Source organism: Mustela nigripes, chromosome X, assembly GCF_022355385.1.
Source record: "Mustela nigripes isolate SB6536 chromosome X, MUSNIG.SB6536, whole genome shotgun sequence".
Classification (NCBI taxonomy): Eukaryota; Metazoa; Chordata; class Mammalia; order Carnivora; family Mustelidae; genus Mustela; species Mustela nigripes.
The window spans coordinates 1,937,823-1,957,534 of record NC_081575.1 but is presented as its reverse complement, the minus strand read 5'-3'; the positions used below and the strand labels follow the sequence as shown (position 1 = coordinate 1,957,534).

Below are 19,712 nucleotides of genomic sequence, written 5' to 3'. Positions count from 1 at the left end.
AGCCTGGTGCCAGGCGGGCACCTGAAGCTGGCAGGTTTCTAGAGTCTCGCTGCTTTGTCCCTCCAAAGCACTCATAGAGCTAGCCGCTGGGACCCCGAGCTAAAGCGTTCAAGCTGCTTCTTGGGGCAAGTACACATCGAAGCCTGGGGGCCCTGCTCAAGGTGACAGAGCTGGGACGAGACAGCTGGCAGCTCCAACTCCACATGGTGGTAGGCTTTCTAGAAGCCTCCCATTGCCGGGTCACACATGGCCCACAGTTTGTCTGGGGCTGGCACGGGGGGATGGGTGCGTTCACTGGAGGGCTGGGGCCTCAGTCAGGAAGCCTAGAGTGTGGCGCCCATTTGCCCCGAGAGGTGGTGATGGGGCATCAGAGGGTAATAGGGGCCCGGAGCCTTCCGCACTCTCTCCCCGCCTTCCACCGTGCTCTCTGGCCTCACTGTGTGTGTCCCTGCCCTGTGCCCCATCGTCCCACAGTGATGCTTTCAAGGCTTCGTGTCTGTCGTTCCTCTTCTGTTGTAGGCAAGCAGCAGGACGGGGCAATGGAGAGTAGCCAGACCAAAGGTAACGCGTGCCCTGCGCACAGGGTGGGGGGGCTGCCCGCTTCAGTTCTGGGAGCAGCACCCGCAGAGCAGTTGAGTGAGGCCAGAAGCCCTCACTCGAGAATCACCTGCGAGCTGGCTTCCTGGCCAGGCGACTGAGGCTTAGGCCTATGGGTGTCCCAATTCAGCCGGACCTTTGAGGCAGGGTGACAGGTGGCCATCCGATGCCCACTTTCCCCTCAGCCTGGTAGGCGCTGAGACTCCGCCATGGGACGGGGGTTGTCCACGGTCAGGCGCAGGTACTGGGGAAGCCAAGGTGGCCGAAGCAAGATCACAGTTCAGAGACACAGACCCAGGGGCAAGACTCTGGTGCCTTGTGGGACCCGGGGACCCAGAGACCAAGACAGGGTCCGACAAGGAACCTGGAGTTCAGAGGAGAGCTAAGGTTGGGTCGGGGTCGGGGGCAGCCTGACGGCCACGGTCCCAGGCCGGGGTGGAGAGGGGCCGTTGCTGGCCGGGGACTGAGTATCAGTGAGGCCGTGGGCTCTGGCTTGAGGCCCCTGGGGAAAGCAGTCAGTGGTGAGGGGGTCTCAGGCAGTCACGGGGAGAAGGCACGGGTGGGAAGACCGGAAGCATTACGGAGCAGCTGGCGGCGTGACACGGCGGGTGATGCGTGACATGGAGGTGGCGTCAGGAGCACCGAGAGCTCCGTTGTGTGGGGACAGGGGTAGTGACAGAGAAGGATGAGTAGTGGGGTTGGGTGCCCCCTCGAGGTGGGACATGGATAGGCCACCTGCTCCAGACCGAAAGTGAAGAGGCAGCTAGAGGAGAGGCTCCGGGAGGAGAGAACAGGGGCCGTGCATGGTGAGCGGGGTTCCTGACGGAGGTCAAGGTGCCCACTCAAGAGGCTGCTGGGAGAACAGACACCAGTGGGCTAGTGGGTCACCTCAAGGTTCTGGAACGTTCCCTGGGCCCCGGGCCTTTGCTGTCAGGTATCAAGATTTGGGGCCTTATGGGACTGGCCACCATGTCTGTGTGCCCAAGTTCCTCGTGCTTGTGTCTGTCTTCTTTCTCCTGGGAGGTCCCCGGAGAACCGCGTCTGCCCCCGGCAACGGCAGCGCCGGAGCCTCCCACCCCCGGTCAGGAGGGCCTGGGCTGCTTGGGGACAGGAGGGAGAGGAGAGAGCCCCTGGGCTATGTCATACTCAGAAAACAGAGAACCCCCCCCAGCCCTGTGTCCTCTCGGGGAGCGCGCTTTCCTTTATAGCTAACCCTAACTTCGGCTGTGGGCTTCCTCCGGGTGCAGCTAAGAAGCAGGATGGGGCGGTTGCCATGGAAATGCAGCCCCTGAAGAGCGCAGAGGGCGGGGAGACGGAGGAACGGGAGAAGAAGAAAGCCAGCGCGCCCAAGAAGGAGAAGTCGGTCCTGCAGGGCAAGCTCACCAAGCTGGCCGTGCAGATCGGGAAAGCAGGTGCGGCCGCCGTGGGGTGCGAGCGAGGCGGGGCCACAGAGAGCAAGCGGGAGCGGGAAAGGGCTGTGAGGGGTCCTGTGGGCCAGGCCGTCAGGGGACCCGCCAGGGCCAGCCGTGGCCATCAGGGTCTATAGCAGCCCCCAGTCAGAGAGTGTGGGTTCCAGACCTCCACGCGGCTGGGCCACAGGAGGGGTAGGAGGGGTGCATCACGGGAGCGGACGGACGGGCTCCCTTACGTCCCCCTCGCTCTCGCTCTCTCCCTCCCTCACCCCGCTCACTCCCCATCCCGACCCCACCTCCTGTGGCCCCTGCGCCGCCCCCCCTCCCCCCCCCCACCCCGGCAGGACTGGTGATGTCCGCCATCACTGTCATCATCCTGGTCCTCTACTTCGTGATTGAGACCTTCGTCGTGGACGGCCGGGCATGGCTGGCCGAGTGCACGCCCGTCTACGTGCAGTACTTTGTGAAGTTTTTCATTATTGGTGTCACGGTGCTGGTCGTGGCTGTCCCGGAGGGCCTGCCTCTGGCTGTTACCATCTCCTTAGCTTACTCCGTCAAGGTAATAATAATAAAAAACGCAATTGCAATGAGAACCCCTTGATGCCCGGATACAGACCCAGAAAGCGGACTTGGAAGCCATTCAGCAGCTTGGTGTGGCATGGGCTGGAGAAAGTTTGGGATCAGTCAGGGGAAAGGGAGGTGCTGGAAAGTGGGCAGGCAGTGGGATGGACCTGACATCAGTGGGATGAGGGCAGGAACTTGAGAGTGCCGGTGTCACTTGCAAAGGAAGAGGGCTGAGGACACTGGGAGACAGTGGGTGGAAGATGGCATAGACTGGGGATGATCTGAGAGGGTTAGGGTTAGGGTTTGTCCTGGGCAGCAGGGAAGCCCCACTTGTGCTCTGGGGAGAGCGGCTTCCCAGGGTTGACTGCTTGGCCTATCTGATGAGCATCCTCCCAGCCTGCAACCACTCCAAGCTCTGTCTTTGGGCACTGCCGTCAGCCCATCAGCCCAGCAGCAAGGACATGTAGCAGCTGACTGAACCCCCCGCCCCGGGCTGTCAGTGCCACACGGAAAGCCAGTAGGGCAGAACAGAGTCACACATGACATGCTGACAACCTCTTGCTCCCGTACCCCATGGGACAATGTTTCCGAGGCCAGCAGGCTACCCAAGCCCCTGTCTGTGCCCTTCACAGAAAATGATGAGGGACAACAACCTGGTCCGCCACCTGGATGCCTGTGAGACCATGGGCAATGCCACTGCCATCTGCTCAGACAAGACGGGCACACTCACCACCAACCGTATGACCGTGGTCCAGTCCTACCTTGGGGACACCCACTACAAAGAAGTTCCAGCCCCCAGTACCCTGACCCCCAAGATCCTCGACCTGCTGGTCCACGCCATCTCCATCAACAGTGCCTACACCACCAAAATACTAGTGAGCAGAGAGCGAGCAGCCGGCTGGGCCAAGCTGGGGTGGGATGGAGGAAGGGGGCCAGGCCCGAAATTGCAGCAAGAGCTGTCCCCAGAGCCTCCCTCGGCTCTCCTGAGAGCCTGCAGCAGAGCTACAGTGGTCTCTGGGATGTTGCTTGGCCTCCACCTCATTTCTGGACTCCTATTCTGGCTGCTGGGCAAAACATGCAGCATCTAGAAACCCCTTCCAAGCCCAGTGCCTGGTGGGAAGCCTGCCCATCTAGTCCCCGTGGAAGCCATCCTCAGCTCCCTGCCAGACAAGGTGTCCCTAGAGACGACAAGGCGGCCGCAGCCAGGTGGGGGGGCTCCCTAGGGGCGGCGGGGAGGGTAGACTCGGGCCCCCTTGTGCCATGCATCTCCTCCTTGCCTCTTAGCCTCCGGAGAAAGAAGGCGCCCTCCCACGCCAAGTGGGCAACAAGACGGAGTGTGCTCTGCTGGGCTTTGTCCTGGACCTGAAGCGGGACTTCCAGCCTGTACGGGAGCAGATTCCGGAAGATAAGCTTTACAAAGTCTACACCTTCAACTCTGTGCGCAAGTCCATGAGCACGGTCATCCGCATGCCCGATGGCGGCTTCCGCCTCTTCAGCAAGGGTGCCTCGGAGATCCTGCTGAAAAAGTGAGCGGGCACCGAGGGCCAACCTAGGGCCGGGCACCCCACGGGCTGGCGGCCAGCCCCACGATGCGGGCTGCCGGGGTCGCTATCACGGTAAAGTAGACAGAACGTCAGATTGGCCGCTTTAATCGCTTTCCCAAATATAGAGTATATTCCCAGAGTCGTGTGCTGTCATGGCGCTTGCGGGACCTTCCCATCACCCCCCAAAGGAAACCCTGTCCCCTTCAAACAGCCACTCCCACCTCCCCTCCCCAGCCCCTGACAGCCACTCATCTCCTTTCTCCGTGGATATGCCTGTCATGGACACTCACCACCATGAACAGGGGTGGACACGTTTTTGGGCGAATATGTGTTTTCAGGGCCTATTCCCAGGACTGGAAGCGCTGGGTCCTGTGAGAACAGAGTTTTACCTTCTCAGGAGGCACCAACATGTGTTATTCTCTGTTCATAATTATGATCACTGTTACCGCTATTACAGCCTGTGCTTGTGTCTGCACTTCCCTGACAACCGGTGATGCTGGCACCTTTCCATGCCCTCACTGGCCGTTTGGAGAAAAAGTTATTCCTCTGCTCATCTTTGAGCAGAGCATCTTTGTTGTTTCATTGTTTATGGGTTTTTTATGTTGAGCTGCAAGAGCTCTCGATTATGCCGGACACTCGGTCCGTAACACGCCTGGTTTGTAAATATCCGCTCTCACCCCCGAGGCTGTCCTTTAACTCTGCCAATTGGATTTTTTTTTTCTTTTTTACCCTCTTGATTCATCCCCGGATTCACCAGTATCTTCCAGCGATGAAGTTCAGTTTATCTCTTTATTTCTTGTGTCACTTGCGTAGGGTTTCTGTTAGAGGTAATGAAAATGTTCTAAAATTGGCTGTGGTGACGGTGACTTATATCCCAATAAAGCCTCCAAGTACCCCAACCCCCAAAGTCCACCTTTCTTGTTGAGTCACGTGCTAAGACTCAAATGTTCTCCCTCAAAAGTCTGCCCAGGCACAGACTCCCCAGGGGCAAAGGCCACCTCCTCCCTGAAGCCATCTGTCCGAATCCCAGCTGGATCAGGAGGCCTCAACCTTCTTTCCGTGCTTCCCTTCTTCTCGGGCTAAAAGCCTGGTTTCTGTAGTTGGGCCCTGGCTCTGCTCTTTGCTGGCATGTGAACGTCAAGTCACTCCTCTGCCAGAGCCTCCGTTCCCTCCTACACGGAGACAACACGAACACTTCCCTCTCTCCTGGGAATGCTGTGAGACTTCCCTGAGTGAAGTCCTCGCCTACCCAAATCTATGAGTTTCTGGTTCCTGGGACTGCCGGGACCAAGAACCACACAAACCTGATGGCTTAAAAACAGAGAAACCTGTTTTCTTTCTTTTTTTTTTTTTAAGATTTTATTTATTTATTTGACAGAGAAAGACACAGCGAGAGAGGGAACACAAGCAAGAGGAGTGGGAGAGGGAGAAGCGGGCTTCCCGCTGAGCAGGGAGCCTGATGCAGGGCTCCATCCCAGGACCCAAAGGCAGACACTTAACAACTGAGCCACCCAGGCTCCCGAGAAACCCGTTTTCTCACAGTTCTGGGCTCCAGAAGCCAAGGGAGGGTCCTTCCTTGTCTCTTGCAGCTTCTGGCAATGGCCAGCAGTCAGGGAGTCCTTCGGTCTATAGCTTTGTCACCCCCATCTCTGCCCGCGTCTTCGCATTGCCTTGTCCTCCTGCGTGTCTATGTCTCGATGTGTCCTCTTCTCTTTTTATAAGGACACCAGTCATGGGATTAAGGGCCCGGTATAAACCAGTATGACCTCATCCTAACTCTGCAACAACCGTATTCCCAAATCAAGTCCCATTCTGAGGTTCTGGGGGGAATGGGGGGGGGATGGTGGACACTGGGCCCCGCAGAAGCAGAAGGCCTCCGTCCCGGAGTAGCCTCCCTGCCACGCAGGATGGAGGACTCAGACTCCAGCTCCCCGCGCCTCACTCGCACCAACTCGCATTGCTGTGTCCCCGCCCCAGGTGCACCAACATCTTAAACAGCAACGGTGAGTTGCGCAGCTTTCGCCCTCGCGACCGGGACGACATGGTGAAGAAGATCATCGAGCCCATGGCTTGCGATGGCCTCCGCACCATATGTATTGCCTACCGGGACTTTTCTGCCGCTCAGGAGCCCGACTGGGACAAGGAAAACGAGGTCGTGGGCGACCTTACCTGCATAGCCGTCGTGGGCATCGAGGACCCTGTGCGGCCCGAGGTAGCCACCCACTCGTTCGCGAGCAGCCTAGGTTGTTGGACAGGTGGAGGGGCAGCCCTTTGTCCCGTCGGGCCTCCACAGCACGGCCTCGTTCTCCTGCCTTCCCTGCTACACACTACTTCCTGTTGGAGTCCAGAAAGGTCAGGAAAGGTGGGCCAGGGCAGGGCCTCGGGGTCCTCCAGATCAGACGTCCCCGGCACACGCAATCTCCCTCACCGTCGCGCCCTTGCCCACATCTGGGGCCTCCAGGCCTGGCTCGTGCTCTGCCTCCACCAGGTGAGAGAAAGCGCCAGTAGAACCTTGACGGCTGTGACCCCCGCAGGACTGATGGGCTGGAGGGAGTGTCGAGGGAGAGGGAAGGGTCAGGCACCACTCCCAGGGCTCTGGTTGGGAGACGCAGGTGGGTGGCCGAGCCATCACTGGACTGGGAGTCCGAGGGGACACAGGTTTGAGGGGCAGGGGCAGTTCTCGGTCAAGGACTTGGTTGGGGCCGAGTGAGGCTCAGGACTTCCCCATGGAGACGTCAAGTGGGAGTGGAGTGCTCAAAGCAGAAGGAAGGTCCTGGCAGGAGAGAGATTCCAGAAGCATCCTTATGTGAGGGCACAGCTAGGGCAGATGGGGACAGGAGCCTTCAAAGGGACATGGAGGAAGGGTCTAGGCCGGAAGCTGCCCCGTGTAGACGTCTTTACCAAGAGCTCTTCTACAGAGGGAAGGAGAAACCGGGCAGCAGCTGAGCAGGCCGTAGAGCAAAGGAACAGTGGGGAGGCCTGTTGCTCCATAAAGACGGGAGATCCCCAGAGTGGATCTTCCCACAGGAAGAGGGTGAGGCAGGGAGGGGCCACCGTGATCCCACTGATTAGCCTGGAAACATGAACGAAACATAAGGAAACATAAGGAGCCACCCTTAGGGCTGCTGACACCAGCAAGGAGAAGCTTCTGGGCCCTCCTTCAGGAGACAGCCTGCATTCACACACTGGCTCAGGTACCAAAGACCGTCGATTCAAAAGTCAGTGCTTGCTACATCCGGACGGTGGCCGCGGGCTGTTGATGATGGTGCACCCCTGTGTTCCGAGGAGACTGGAAGCCTGCCTGGGAGGAAGCAGCACCCAGAGGGACAGGTCTAGCTAAGGGGGACAGTGTGGCGAGCAGCCTAGGAGAGCACGGGGACAGGAAGAAACTGAGGCACAGAGGAGGAGGCCTGTGTCCGCACAGTGAGGCGGAGTTGCAGAGCTGCGTTGCCCTTCGCAGACCTGGCGACCTTTCCCTTCCAAACAGAGCTGCTCGCCACCACCCCCCACACACACCCCTGCATGGCTGCAGGCCCCTGGCTGGTGTTTGGTGCTGCTCCTAGGGGGCTGGGTGTCAGAATGTGCCACAGACCCCAAAGGCCAGTGTTCCCCTACTCCCAGGACCCTGACCGCCGCTGTTTCGCCACCGCACCCCCAGCCGGCACCCCTCCTCTTGCTCCGTGTCCACTAACGAGTAGGGACAGTACCTTATCCCATAAGACCTGTGGCTCTAAACGTCTCAGGGTTTATATTGGGTGAAGGAGCAGGGTGGAAGGGGGACAAGTGAGAGGGGCCCAGAGCGTGGCCACGAGCCAGCTGATAGCCAGGAGCCTGCCCCAAGTCAGGATCCCAAAGGGACAGGCCTGCCATCAGCTTTGCCATCTGGCAGGGTAGCTGGGGGACACAGGTTCCTTTCTCATTCTTCCAGAGCTGACGGGGCTCAGCAGTCCTGGGTCTCCATTTCACACGACTCCAAAGGCACCCCTTACTGGAAGCATCGGGGCCTGGGTCCCAGTCGTGGCTGGTCCTGGGGCCCAGCCCAATGGAGGAAGCACCCAGGGGTAGGGGGGTTGCTGAGAGAATGAAGGAGGCACCCGGCTTAGTGTGGACCAGGCGGGAAAGCAGACAAACCCCTTTTCCCCACTGGTCCCCTTCAGAGGGAGCATGGTTGGGCAAGGGGGCTGCACATCTGGGAAGAGAGGGGACAGCCCAGACACAGGCCACACCCACCTCTCTTGTCGCTTCCAGGTCCCCGAAGCTATCCGCAAATGCCAGCGTGCTGGCATTACAGTCCGCATGGTGACCGGGGACAACATCAACACAGCCCGAGCCATTGCAGCCAAGTGTGGCATCATCCAGCCCGGGGAGGACTTCCTGTGCCTGGAGGGGGAGGAATTCAACCAGCGCATCGGCAACGAGAAGGGCGAGGTAGTTCGCGGCCCCCTGCCCTCCCCACTCAGTCCAGGGTTCTGGCGACCTCTCCCCCAACCTCTGCTCAGCACCCCCAATCCAGGCGTTGCAACATCTATGTGCTTCCCTCTCCCAGATAGAACAGGAGCGTCTGGACAAGGTGTGGCCCAAGCTGAGGGTCCTCGCGCGATCGTCTCCCACCGACAAGCATACTCTGGTCAAAGGTAATGGAGCTTGCCCATGCTGGCCTGCCGCTGCCCCTCCCCCGCCTGGGGTGCCATGCCCCTGGCTGGCTGTGGTCCGCCCCCAGACTCCCAACGCCCGGCTCCAGGGCCTGCCTAGGAAGTGGGGTCCGGGCTACGGACGTGCTGAATCTCAGTCTCCCCGTCAGGGAAGTGGGGGTAATGGCCCGCCCCTTGGCTTCTCTGGGGTAACAGCATGAGTGGAAGACGCCAGTAGAGGATGGCCTCTCGTTGTAACAGATGGGGAAACTGAGGCCCAGGAAAGGGAGACAATTCTCCAAGCCATAGAGGGCTGAGCCCCTGTCCTCCACCCAGTCCCACCCCCGGGTATCACCTCGCTAGGCCCAGGGAGTTCACCACAAAGGTGGCCAAAGCACGGAGGACTGAGGGCACTTGGCCCAGTCACAGTCTCGAAGGGTTTCCCGAGTCAGCCAGGAGTCAAGCAGCATTGGTTGACTGGTTCCAGTCCCCAGGCAGGAACCCAGGGCACAGACGCTAACCCGAACCCTAACGCTAACCCGCTCCACATTCCAGGGATCATCGACAGCAACGCCGGCGAGCAGCGGCAGGTGGTGGCCGTGACTGGGGACGGCACCAACGACGGGCCGGCCCTCAAAAAGGCAGACGTGGGCTTTGCCATGGTAAGCCCCCCCCCCCCCCAGCACTGACCTGGCGTAGCACCCCAGGTAGGGCCTCGCGTCACTCTGTAAATCCCAGCCCTGCTGCTCAGGTGGCCGGCCCCGGCCCCACAGTCCTCTACACCGAGCTGTGCGGAAATCCAGCGGCCCCTTTCCCCACCACTAAAGAGCACCTGTGCTCTGCCATGCTGACCGTAGCCCACCGTGGACAGGCGCTAGGGACCCAGGCCAGTCCTTCCCAGAGTCTGGGGCCCAGAAGGTGACCAAGCCGCCACCTGCTGGCACCGTGAGCCCCGAGCTGGGTTGCCGAAGGCGAACCCGCCCAGGCCTCCCGGAGCTCCTTCTGTAGCAGACTGACACTGGACAGAAGCCTGGTCAGTGACCACACAGTGGCGGCCAGGCCTTGTATGTGAGGCCACATCGGTGGCCCTGGTGGCAGCTCCCTCTTTGCTTATGAGCAAAGCCCCTTCCCTTGCCCTGAGATGACCTGCCGCTTGGAGTAGGACTAGAACATCTGTTTCTAGCTGCTGGGGAGCCTTGTTTGGAAGCCAAGTCAGGCGGCAGGCTCCGGTAGGTTGAGTGATCATGGGGGCTGGGGAAGGGGCCCATGGACACTGTGTGTGCGACCCCCACCCCCACCCAGGGCATCGCAGGGACTGACGTGGCCAAGGAGGCCTCAGACATCATCCTGACCGATGACAACTTCACCAGCATCGTCAAGGCCGTCATGTGGGGCCGCAACGTCTATGACAGCATCTCCAAGTTCCTGCAGTTCCAGCTGACCGTCAATGTGGTGGCTGTGATCGTGGCCTTCACGGGTGCCTGCATTACTCAGGTGGGCACTGGGGACCGCTGTGCCCGAGGAGGACCTTGGGCTCGCCCTCCCACAAGCCCAGGGGGCCTGCGGGAGGCAGCCGGTTTCCCGGACCCCTCCTGCCTTGTGCACCTGGAGCCCGGCGTGGAGATCTAGCCCGGGAGACCTCACTCCCAGGAGTGTGCAGGACGATGAGGGCCTGCCAGGGGGCTCGCTGCGAGAGCCAGGACTTTCCTTTGTTGCACGCTTTTTTTTTTTTTTTTTTTCTGTAATTGAAATAAAAATCACATACCAAAAACTTCACCATTTGAGAGTAGACACACTTCGGTCGCATTTCATACATTCACCGTGGGTCCTGAACATTTTCATCGCCCCTGAAAAGACCCCATCCCCAGTAGCAGTCACTCCCCTTCCCCCAGTCCCGGGCCCCCATGGAACTACTTTCTCACTTTACAGACTTGCCCATTCTGGAACATTCCATTCAGATGGAATCAAATAACATGTGGTCTTTTGTGTCTGGCACCTCTCACTCAGCATCGTGTTTTCAAGGTCCATCCATGGCACAGCACGGAGCGGTACTTTGTTCTTTTCAATGGCAGAATAAAGCGCCATTGTTTGGAGAGAGCGTGGTTCGTTTGTCCCTTCCTCCATCAGTGGGCATTCGGGTCATTTCCACCTTTTGGTGACTATGAATAACGTTACCATGAATATGCGTGTACAGGGCTTTGTGTGGACCTTTCGCTTCTCCCAGAGGGTGAGTGCTGCTCCCACGGGAACTCCGTGTTTGATCCGTTGGAGGAGCCTCTTCCCCCATTTTCTCTCTCTCTTTTTTAAGATTTTATTTATTTGACAGAGAGACTCAGCAAGAGAGGAAACAGAAGCAGGGGGAGTAGTAAGGGAGAAGCAGGCTCCCCGCCAAGCAGGGAGCCCGATGCAGGGCTCGATGCCAGGACCCTGGGATCATGACCCAAGCCGCAGGCAGACGCTTAACGACGGAGCCACCCAGGCACCCCTCTTCCCTGTGTTCCACAGTCCAATTCTCCCCATTAGTGAGTGTCCAGCATTTGTCTCCCTTTGAAAGTTTCTTTTAATGGAGATAAAATTCACATCACATACCGGGCGCTGTAACGGCCGCTTGGAAGTACGTGGTTCAGTGACACTCGGTGCATTCGCGGTGTCGTGCCCACCAAAGCTGATATGCCCTCTCCCTTCCCCCAGCTCCTGACACCCACTCACCTGCTCTCTGGCTCTGTGGATCTGTCACTTCTGGAAGTTTCGTAGGAATGGAATCACAGTATGTGGCCCTCCTGTGAGGCTTATTTCTAACCGACTCGGAGGTGATGAGAAGGAAGGTGCCGGGCAGACCCCCTGGGTGTAGGAGAGCTCAGGAGAGCACCCATCGCAGTCTGGGGCAACATACCCCAGAACCGGGCTTGTGAACATCCCACTGATTGTCGGGAGCCCAGCTCCTGGGTCACTGCTACCAGGTGGGAGAAAGGAGACTGGCAATATTTTAAGAGCAGGAATCGGAAAACGTGTTATGAACCATAACAACAGGGATGGGGATGTCACAGTTTTCTGGGAAGGTCGGACTCGCTGCACGTCGTGCCAGTGACACGGCCCCCAAGCTGAGTGTCTGCCCGGGAGCCGTGGGTCCGCGTGAGAGTGACTGCCTCCTCTCCACAGGACTCTCCTCTCAAAGCTGTGCAGATGCTGTGGGTGAACTTGATCATGGACACGTTTGCCTCTCTGGCCCTGGCGACGGAGCCACCCACCGAGGCGCTGCTGCTGCGGAAACCGTACGGCAGGGACAAGCCCCTGATCTCTCGCACCATGATGAAGAACATCCTGGGCCACGCGGTGTACCAGCTCGCCATCATCTTCACGCTGCTGTTCGTCGGTAAGTCCACCCCAGGGCATCGCGTCTGGTGGTTCGAGGGAAGGATGATCACCAGGAACCCTAACCCAGGTCCCCCTGAGGACCCCTCCCTGCCGTCGCTCTCTGCGTGCGCCCCGGCGAGGGGTCACAGGCCCCCCGAGCCTCTGAGAAACTGTCCACGGCTCCATAGAGCTGCCTGCAGAGAGCTCAACCTTCACCCATCCCTCCACGCATCCCACGGCCATTTCTCCCGGGCACAATGACAAGAGCGCTGTGCTAGAAGCTGTGGGAAGAGGAGGATCAGGAGAAAAGAGACGTGGCGGGAGACGGAGGGAAGAGCAGGGATCAGAGACAGAGCGGCGGCAGGAGGTGAAGCAGAGGAAGGAAGACAGAGAGGAGGAAGGAGAGGCCGGAGCAAAGGAGGGATAGCCAAAGGGGAGGATGGATGGGGACGGAGGAGGAGGAAGCCGAAGGGGGGTACAGGAAGGGAGGGGAAGACGGAGAGAGGAGAAGGGGGAGGAGGACTGAGGGTCAGGAAGCAAGACGGGGGCAAGGGCAGGAAGAGAAGGTCATCCGGGGACTCACCAATGGCTGCTCTATCCGGCGGTTTCCTTCTTTCGCACCAGGGCGGGGTCTGTCTGTTCGTGGTCCCTCTCCCTTATGTCAGGGCACTCCGGTGAGCCACCAGGGCCGCCCTCCAGGACAGAGCTTGCTGAGGGACAGGAGTCACAGTGGGTCAGGGGTGGGGAAAGTGTTCCTGTCAGTGGGCTGTTCTCTGATTTCTGGGGAGCAGAAGCCTCTTGTGCCCTGCCTGAGGGCCTCTGCCTGGCTGTCCAGGCTTAGGGACAGGGCCGAGGAGGGCCAGCCCACAGCCTCGGATGCCTCCCCAGCCCACGGCCACCTCAAGTGGGCATGCACGGTTTGTCTTGGCGTTTTCGTTCTGCCCTGCGCTTTCTGCAGCAGAGCCACGGGCCGGGCCTTGGCTGCGAGCTCGTGCTGCAGGGTGAGAGTCCATACTTTCCCTCGGCTCATACCCGGCACAGAGCCCCCCGCCCCAGCATCCTTCAGGTGGCACCTGCTGGGAGCCGTGTCTGCTCGGGGCTCAGCTCCCGCCACATACCCATTGGCTTGCAGGAGAGCTCTTCTTCGACATCGACAGCGGAAGGAATGCACCCCTGCACTCGCCGCCCTCGGAGCACTACACCATCATCTTCAACACCTTCGTCATGATGCAGCTCTTCAACGAGATCAACGCCCGCAAGATCCACGGCGAGCGGAATGTCTTTCACGGCATCTTCAGCAACCCCATCTTCTGCACCATCGTCCTCGGCACCTTTGCGATTCAGGTAGGAGGAGTGACCCCACTCTTAGAGCAGATGGGAGAGCAGGGGACCGTGCCCCGCCCCAGCTAGCGGCCTGCCACTCCCGCTCAAAGGAGCCTCTGCCCCTCCTGCTATCCAAGCCCCTGCCAGCATTGCCTGTGACCCCATATCCTCTCTCCACACTTTCAAAACATCGTGGCACAGCCAACCCTTCGGGAGAAGCCGAGCATTCAAAAGCGGGGGGTATTAATAGAAAACATGAGGTCTAGTGATGGCAACAAGCCAGGATACTCCCCATGGCGCGGTACATCCAGGGGAACCCCGGGTCAGTCATGAGACAGCGGGGGGGCTGGGCGCCTTTACTATGGTTTCTAGGGGAGAAACTACATGGGGCGAGCTGGCTGATGATAAGTAATTTCTGGGGGAAACGTGGGGTTCAGGTGGTGTGGGTTCTGGCCCTAATTAATTAAACCAGGACCAGTGGCCTGGAGAGGAAAGTAGAGTGACACGACTCGGAGTGTGGACTCTGGATAAAGCAATGTATTTATTTGAAACTCACCCCAGGGAGGGAGGTTCTTCCCAAGGAAGGCTAAACAAGGCAGGAGGAGGCCCAGGCAAGTCCAGCTGGGCAGATGTGAAAGCCACAATTTTCTAGAAGATGCAAATGTGGTCCCTGATGGCTGGAGGAGGGGCCTCCGGAGCTGTGACGGGTTAAACCTAACACTAACCATAAAACCAACCCTATCGTAACCCTAAAAACAACCGTAACCCTAACACTAACACTAACCCCAACCCTATCCTAAACCTAAAAACAACCCTAGCCCTAACCCTAACACTAACCCATATCCTAACCCTAACCCTAAACCAAACCATAAACCTAACCCTAACCCCTAACACTAACCCTAACCCTAACTCTAACCCCTAACCCTAACCCTAACCCCAACCCTAACCCTAACCCTCTAACCCTAGCCCTCTAACCCTAACCCTAACCCCAACCTTAACCCTCTAACCCTAACCCCCTAACCCTAACCCTCTCATCCCACCCCTGCAGATTGTCATCGTCCAGTTCGGCGGAAAGCCCTTCAGCTGCTCCCCCCTGTCCACGGAGCAGTGGCTCTGGTGCCTGTTCGTTGGTGTCGGGGAGCTGGTCTGGGGACAGGTGAGTATCTGCTTTGTCCTCCTTTCCCGGCCCCAAGCGTTACCTGTCTCCACCACAGCACCAGTGGTGGCCACGATGTGGGGGGTCAGGGTGCCCTGAGGCCCATGCTTGGGAAAGCAGTCGGTGTGTTCAGGGTCGGCAGCACCGCAGAACAGGACCCAGGCAGATGACGGTGTCAGCAGAGACAAGACAAAAAAAAAAAAAAAAAAAGTCATCCACCTCTCCCCCTTTCGTGAGAGAAGCCAAACATTGTCGCCTAACCTGGGGGGGCTTGGGAAGTCCCCATACAGCTGGAAGTAAGCAACACCCAGCTGCATCCTCCCAGGGGCAAAGAGAAAGCATCAAGTCAGACACCTCAAGGCCTTGGCAGTTAAAGCCGTGAGAAAAAGATTGCGTTAGGGAGAGACAGCCCCGGCCCCAGGCACATGAGAGGCCTCCGAGAGCTCTGCGGCTCTAGAACATCGGTGCAGGAGGTCAAGCCCACGACCCACTTTGCCCTGTGTCTCCGTCACCTCGGACACAACAAAACAGCACAGACGGGGCTCAAACAGTTGTGGAGGCTGGAAGTCCAAGATCGAGCCTATGCAGGGCCGGGCCTGGAGAGACCAGGCGGGAGCTTCCAGGCCCCCGGGGCCAGGCCATTGCTCCCACAGCCGGGGGTGACAGCCCGCCCCGGGCGCTCCCACCAGGGAAGCCTCCCTGAGCGTTGCTGTGGGGGGACTTGAGCGCGGGGTGGTCGGTCCCATCAGCCTGGAGCTCCTGAGGGGCTGACCTCGGTCTCCGCACACACCCGTCCCCCCGGGGCCCGAAGCTGAGTGTGTGGCCCAGCTCGGCCCCAGGGAGACTCTGGGAGTCTCTGGAGGGTATTTGGTCCCAGGCAAAGCTGGTCCAGGCTTGCAGCCTCAAGGCGCCAAAACAGGACGTGTGTGTGTGTGTGTGTGTGTCTGTGTGTGTCTGTGTGTGTCTGTGTCTGTCCCCGCCCCACTCTGCCTGCAGGGAAGAGACTCTGAAGAAGCCATGCGGCACAGACACTGGCCTCAATCTCTGTCACGAGGAGGTGGGCGGTCTGGGTCCCTTGCTGGCCCCAGCAGAGCTCCCACCGTGAAGGGACCGGCCCTGCTCTGACAGCCTCCTGTCTCTGCTGTCCCTCACCTCTCGTCCCCCAGGTCATCGCCACCATCCCCACCAGCCAGCTCAAGTGCCTGAAGGAAGCAGGGCACGGGCCTGGGAAGGACGAGATGACTGACGAGGAGCTGGCCGAAGGGGAAGAAGAGATCGACCACGCTGAGCGGGAGCTCCGCCGAGGCCAGATCCTCTGGTTCCGCGGCCTCAATCGAATTCAGACACAGGTAAGCCGCCGCCGCGCCACTCGGCTGCTCTGCCTTTCCCACCTTGAGAGGGCGGCAAGCAAGCTAGTCGCACAGAGTGGGTGAGACGAGCCCCCTACCAGCAGGGAAACCCTTGGGTCTTGCTGCCACGGGGACAAGGGCCATTCCCAGGTGCGCCTGCTGGTGGGCACGGGGCTGTGACTGCCTATCTCTGCCACCTCCCTCAGAGCCCAGGGAACCCTCCCTGTGCTGGGGACAGGCGTCAGCTAAAGGTGTGTGTTGTGACCAGTCACTGCTTCTTAGAGGGCACAGACTGCCCACTGTCTGCGTAGCTGCTGGGCCTTGCCTGGTTTGCTGGGAACAGCCTAGCCACAGGGAGGTGACGTTCTTGGGAGGAGACAGCTGCCGGTTACAAAGAGTCTTTGGTGAGCTCCACGTCGCGGGCTCGTTGTGAGCGCCATGCGAGCAGAACCCGGCCACAGACTGGGGCCTTGCTGTGCGCCTCAGAACTGAGTGTGTGGCCACGCATCAGAACTGGTGCAGCCCAAGGCCTCTGTAAAGTCCGACGGTCACAAGGCCCACTCGGCCACGGGCAACCTCCAAGGCTTCACGAGCAAACCCTTCCCGGCTAGCTTTCTTGCCAGAATGTTCTGTCCTTGCTGGCTTTTTACATTCTTTGCACACACTCGCTGATGATCCCACCACAGCCTGGCCTCTGCCCACAGTGTCCCAGAGGCAGTGGTGGCCAAGGCCTACAAGACCTGCTCCTAGCTCCCGCACGCTGACCATCCCTCCGTCCTGCGTCAAGGCTTCTTCCCAGCGCCCTTCCCTAAGTGCAGCCCTGCTCTCTCTGGTGCCTCGCTGTCCCCTCCGTCCCCCTGTCTGCTCCTCAGCCTCGCATGCCGAAAACCCCACAGACCCGGGGCCACTGGACCCCATAGAGAAGGAAAGAAGAGCCCCACTGTCTCTGCCTCCCGAGCCCCCAGGGACACTTGTCACTCTCTGCCACTCCCATGCCTCCCAAAGCCCCACCTCCAGTCTTTCTCTGTGTTCCGTCCAGAACCCCCAACCCCATGCCCCAGACCTAGGCACAATTGCTTTTCCTCCCCGGGAGTCCCACCAGCGGGAAGAACAGGGCCGTGCGCTTAGCCCCGCCCTCCCCCGGATTCCCACAGGGACTGCTGGGCCTGGGACATGACCTGAGAGCACACCTCTCTCCAGATCTGCCTCCAGCCTGGCACACAGGCTCATCGCAGAGAACCTTTTACACAATTTGCCCGAAGTGCCCTCCATAGCCAGTGCCTACCCCGCCGGGGGTCTGGCGCCCCTGCGTACGAGCTCGCCGGTTGTTGCCTCATGGAGCTCAGGCTCAGCACCCCCCGCCAGGGCCCAGCCTCGCCTTCCACCACACGCTCTCAGCCTCCCACTGCTTCTCCAGCCTCTGTTCTGCTCGCCCCTCCGATGACCCCATCCACACCATGGCCCCTGTATCCTCTCTTCATGTCTTAAGGGTCAAGTCCAGAGTTCTGACCGTGGCCTTCGAGCCCTTGCCTCTTAGCTTCACCCCACCCTCCCTGTGGCCCTGTCACCCCTGCTGCTTTTCCAGACGTGCATTCGCTCTGCCTCTGTGCCAGTCACCCATTGGCCCGGGGCTCCCCAGCTCTCCCTGTGTTCCTTTGGGGTGTCTCCTCCTCCCGCAGCACCACTTCGTGAAGCCTTCTCAGAGTCCACCCCCGCCCGCCCCCGTAGGCCCCACGCAGCCATCGGGGCTCTCAGCCCAGGGCTCTGGACTCAGGGAGGAGCCGAGTCCTTTGGGGAACTTTCCAAAGCCGCAGGGTCCTGGGTTGCTCCCAGCGCTCTGGGATATAGTAGGGGCACGTAAGGTGGCCTCCAAAGAGTCCATGTTGAAGGAGCTGCCCAGAGACGCAAGGGGCTTCTCGCCAGCTCTCGGGCTCATTCCTCTTCGCGTCCCGAACCCCTAGGCCAGCGTGGCCAGGGAAGACTGTCTCAGGTCCGAATGGAACGCTGAGTGCCCAGGGGAGGGGCAGGAATAACTTCATAGCCAGATGGCCAGGTGTCCCCTCACTGCCTCACACCCAACTGCGAGTCCCTGCCCACCCCATCCTGGCCCCATGGGCTCTTGTCTGTCTTGCCCCGGTCCAGCTGCGGAGCTGAGAGCCAGCCTGAGATAGCTGAAGCGGGGCATGGAGCATCACAGCCCAAGCTGGTGGTCGCTTTTCCAGCCGCTGAGATAGCAGCCCTGCCCAGGGTGAGGCAGCGGGGGGTCGGCGGGCGCCCGCCAGCTGTGTGTCAGGGTCTTCCATGTGCCTGGGGGCTCTCGGGCTGCCTGGCTGCCTGGCTAGTGGAGCAGATCTCCTCACTCAGTCTTGGGAGTTCCAGGTCGTTCTGATTATCACCGCCCATATAGACACTAGCTAGTCAGGTCACTACTTTGTACACGATGAAGGGGGGCCCAGGGAGACGGGGCCTCACCGCAGGTCACCCAGTGAGCGCCTCTGTCCCCTGATCCACTAGCATAAATTCATGCTCCTCAAGAACGCTGAACCAATTAGCTACTTTTGCTAATTTAAGAGCATCTGTTCTTTTTGATTCAAAATATACCTGCTTGAAAAACAGAAATAAAGTCCCCCAGCTCGTATGTGTACCCCAAGCCAAGGGAGTTGCCCTAGATTTCTGGATTTTGCGAACAACAGAGCTGCTCCCCAGACTGCGGAGGCCAGCACAGCTTTTCATGTTGCTAAGTAAAGGCATTCTGTATAACCTGCTACCTGCTGTCCCCATCCTTTCTTACTAACATAGCAATACGCCAAAGAGTTGGGTGGGAGCATTCCCAAATAAAAAAGAGTCCTTAAAAGCGAGCACATGGAGCTTGTCGAAGCGGTCACAACGTGGTCTACTCCCCGTTCCATTATGAACCAGAGAGAAGCTTCAGCAGCAACTGAAATTTTGTGGGGTGGGGAGCAATTTTGAGGTATTTTGACTGATACTATCATCCCATCGGGACACCGGGAGGAGAGGCCAAATCAGGGGCAGGAAAAGCATCTTTTCCTTCCCTTGTTGCCTTTGCTGCCATTAGGAATGCCCTCTCAAGACAGATTTTAGAGACCTTTTGGCCATCCAGGGAGAAGAGCCCCCCCCCCCAAGAGAGGGTGGCATTCGGCACGGGTCCTCTTCCTCCAGCGCATTGGGGCACAGAAGACACTGTGCCAGACCCCTGTGGCCGCTCAGTGCGCCTTATGCGTGGGTCTCGGTGGAGCTCGGCGGCAACAGAGGGCGAAAGTCTTTTCTACCACGTGTCTCGGAGTCAAAACGATGTACATGTTCCTTTGGGTTGGGGCGAGGGAAGTCCGAGCACTCAAGCTGCCTGCTTCCACGAAGCCTGGCCCCGTGTCAGACCCTGGCTGAAACTAGCGGTCCCACAAAGGCGAGAGTAGGTGGCCAGCTTGCATCAGGAGCCAGAATTGCTTTGCTGCTCATGTCATCCTGTGAACCATATGGCAATTTCCAGAAGTCAGATCCACCTTGTAAGGTCAAAAGATTCTGCCCCGCCCCGCCACCCCCCCTACCCCACCGCCAACTGCATCCCTACAAGGCATTCCCAAAGAGGAAGCCAAAAGTGTGCCATGTCCCACAGCCTGGGCACACAGTCGTCTCCAAGGAGGAAACATTCAGCCACAGGTCTGATTCACCTCCCAGAGCTCCAGGCCAGTGAAAGATGGGGTCAGGAAGTCAGAAGACACTGGGACTCCTCGCGAGTTCACCACATGGTTCTCACCACCCAT

General features: G+C 59.3%; 1 protein-coding gene and 1 long non-coding RNA gene across 3 annotated transcripts in view; one reads left to right on the top strand and one right to left on the bottom strand.

Moving 5' to 3' along the window:
- ATP2B3 (ATPase plasma membrane Ca2+ transporting 3) overlaps window positions 1–19,712 on the top strand; it is a 59,441-nt gene that overhangs the window by 24,804 nt on the left and 14,925 nt on the right. Inside the window, exons 7-21 of one of the 2 annotated variants that reach the window (XM_059385669.1) lie at window positions 520–561; window positions 1,845–2,009; window positions 2,354–2,568; window positions 3,206–3,448; window positions 3,858–4,099; window positions 6,095–6,329; window positions 8,366–8,545; window positions 8,664–8,751; window positions 9,304–9,410; window positions 10,051–10,242; window positions 11,908–12,121; window positions 13,235–13,446; window positions 14,474–14,581; window positions 15,748–15,930; window positions 17,085–17,323. In XM_059385669.1, the coding sequence (XP_059241652.1) occupies window positions 520–561; window positions 1,845–2,009; window positions 2,354–2,568; window positions 3,206–3,448; window positions 3,858–4,099; window positions 6,095–6,329; window positions 8,366–8,545; window positions 8,664–8,751; window positions 9,304–9,410; window positions 10,051–10,242; window positions 11,908–12,121; window positions 13,235–13,446; window positions 14,474–14,581; window positions 15,748–15,930; window positions 17,085–17,204 (2,546 nt within the window). In that variant the 3' untranslated portion in view covers window positions 17,205–17,323. Of the gene's footprint in view, window positions 1–519; window positions 562–1,844; window positions 2,010–2,353; window positions 2,569–3,205; window positions 3,449–3,857; window positions 4,100–6,094; window positions 6,330–8,365; window positions 8,546–8,663; window positions 8,752–9,303; window positions 9,411–10,050; window positions 10,243–11,907; window positions 12,122–13,234; window positions 13,447–14,473; window positions 14,582–15,747; window positions 15,931–17,084; window positions 17,324–19,712 lie in introns of those variants that run through there. The other variant, XM_059385667.1, reaches the window with a different exon arrangement.
- On the bottom strand, window positions 12,067–13,306 carry LOC132007494 (uncharacterized). The gene is made up of 3 exons (XR_009401373.1): window positions 13,221–13,306; window positions 12,686–12,812; window positions 12,067–12,146 (listed from the first exon to the last, which is right to left on the bottom strand). It is a non-coding gene; the product is annotated as an uncharacterized LOC132007494 (long non-coding RNA).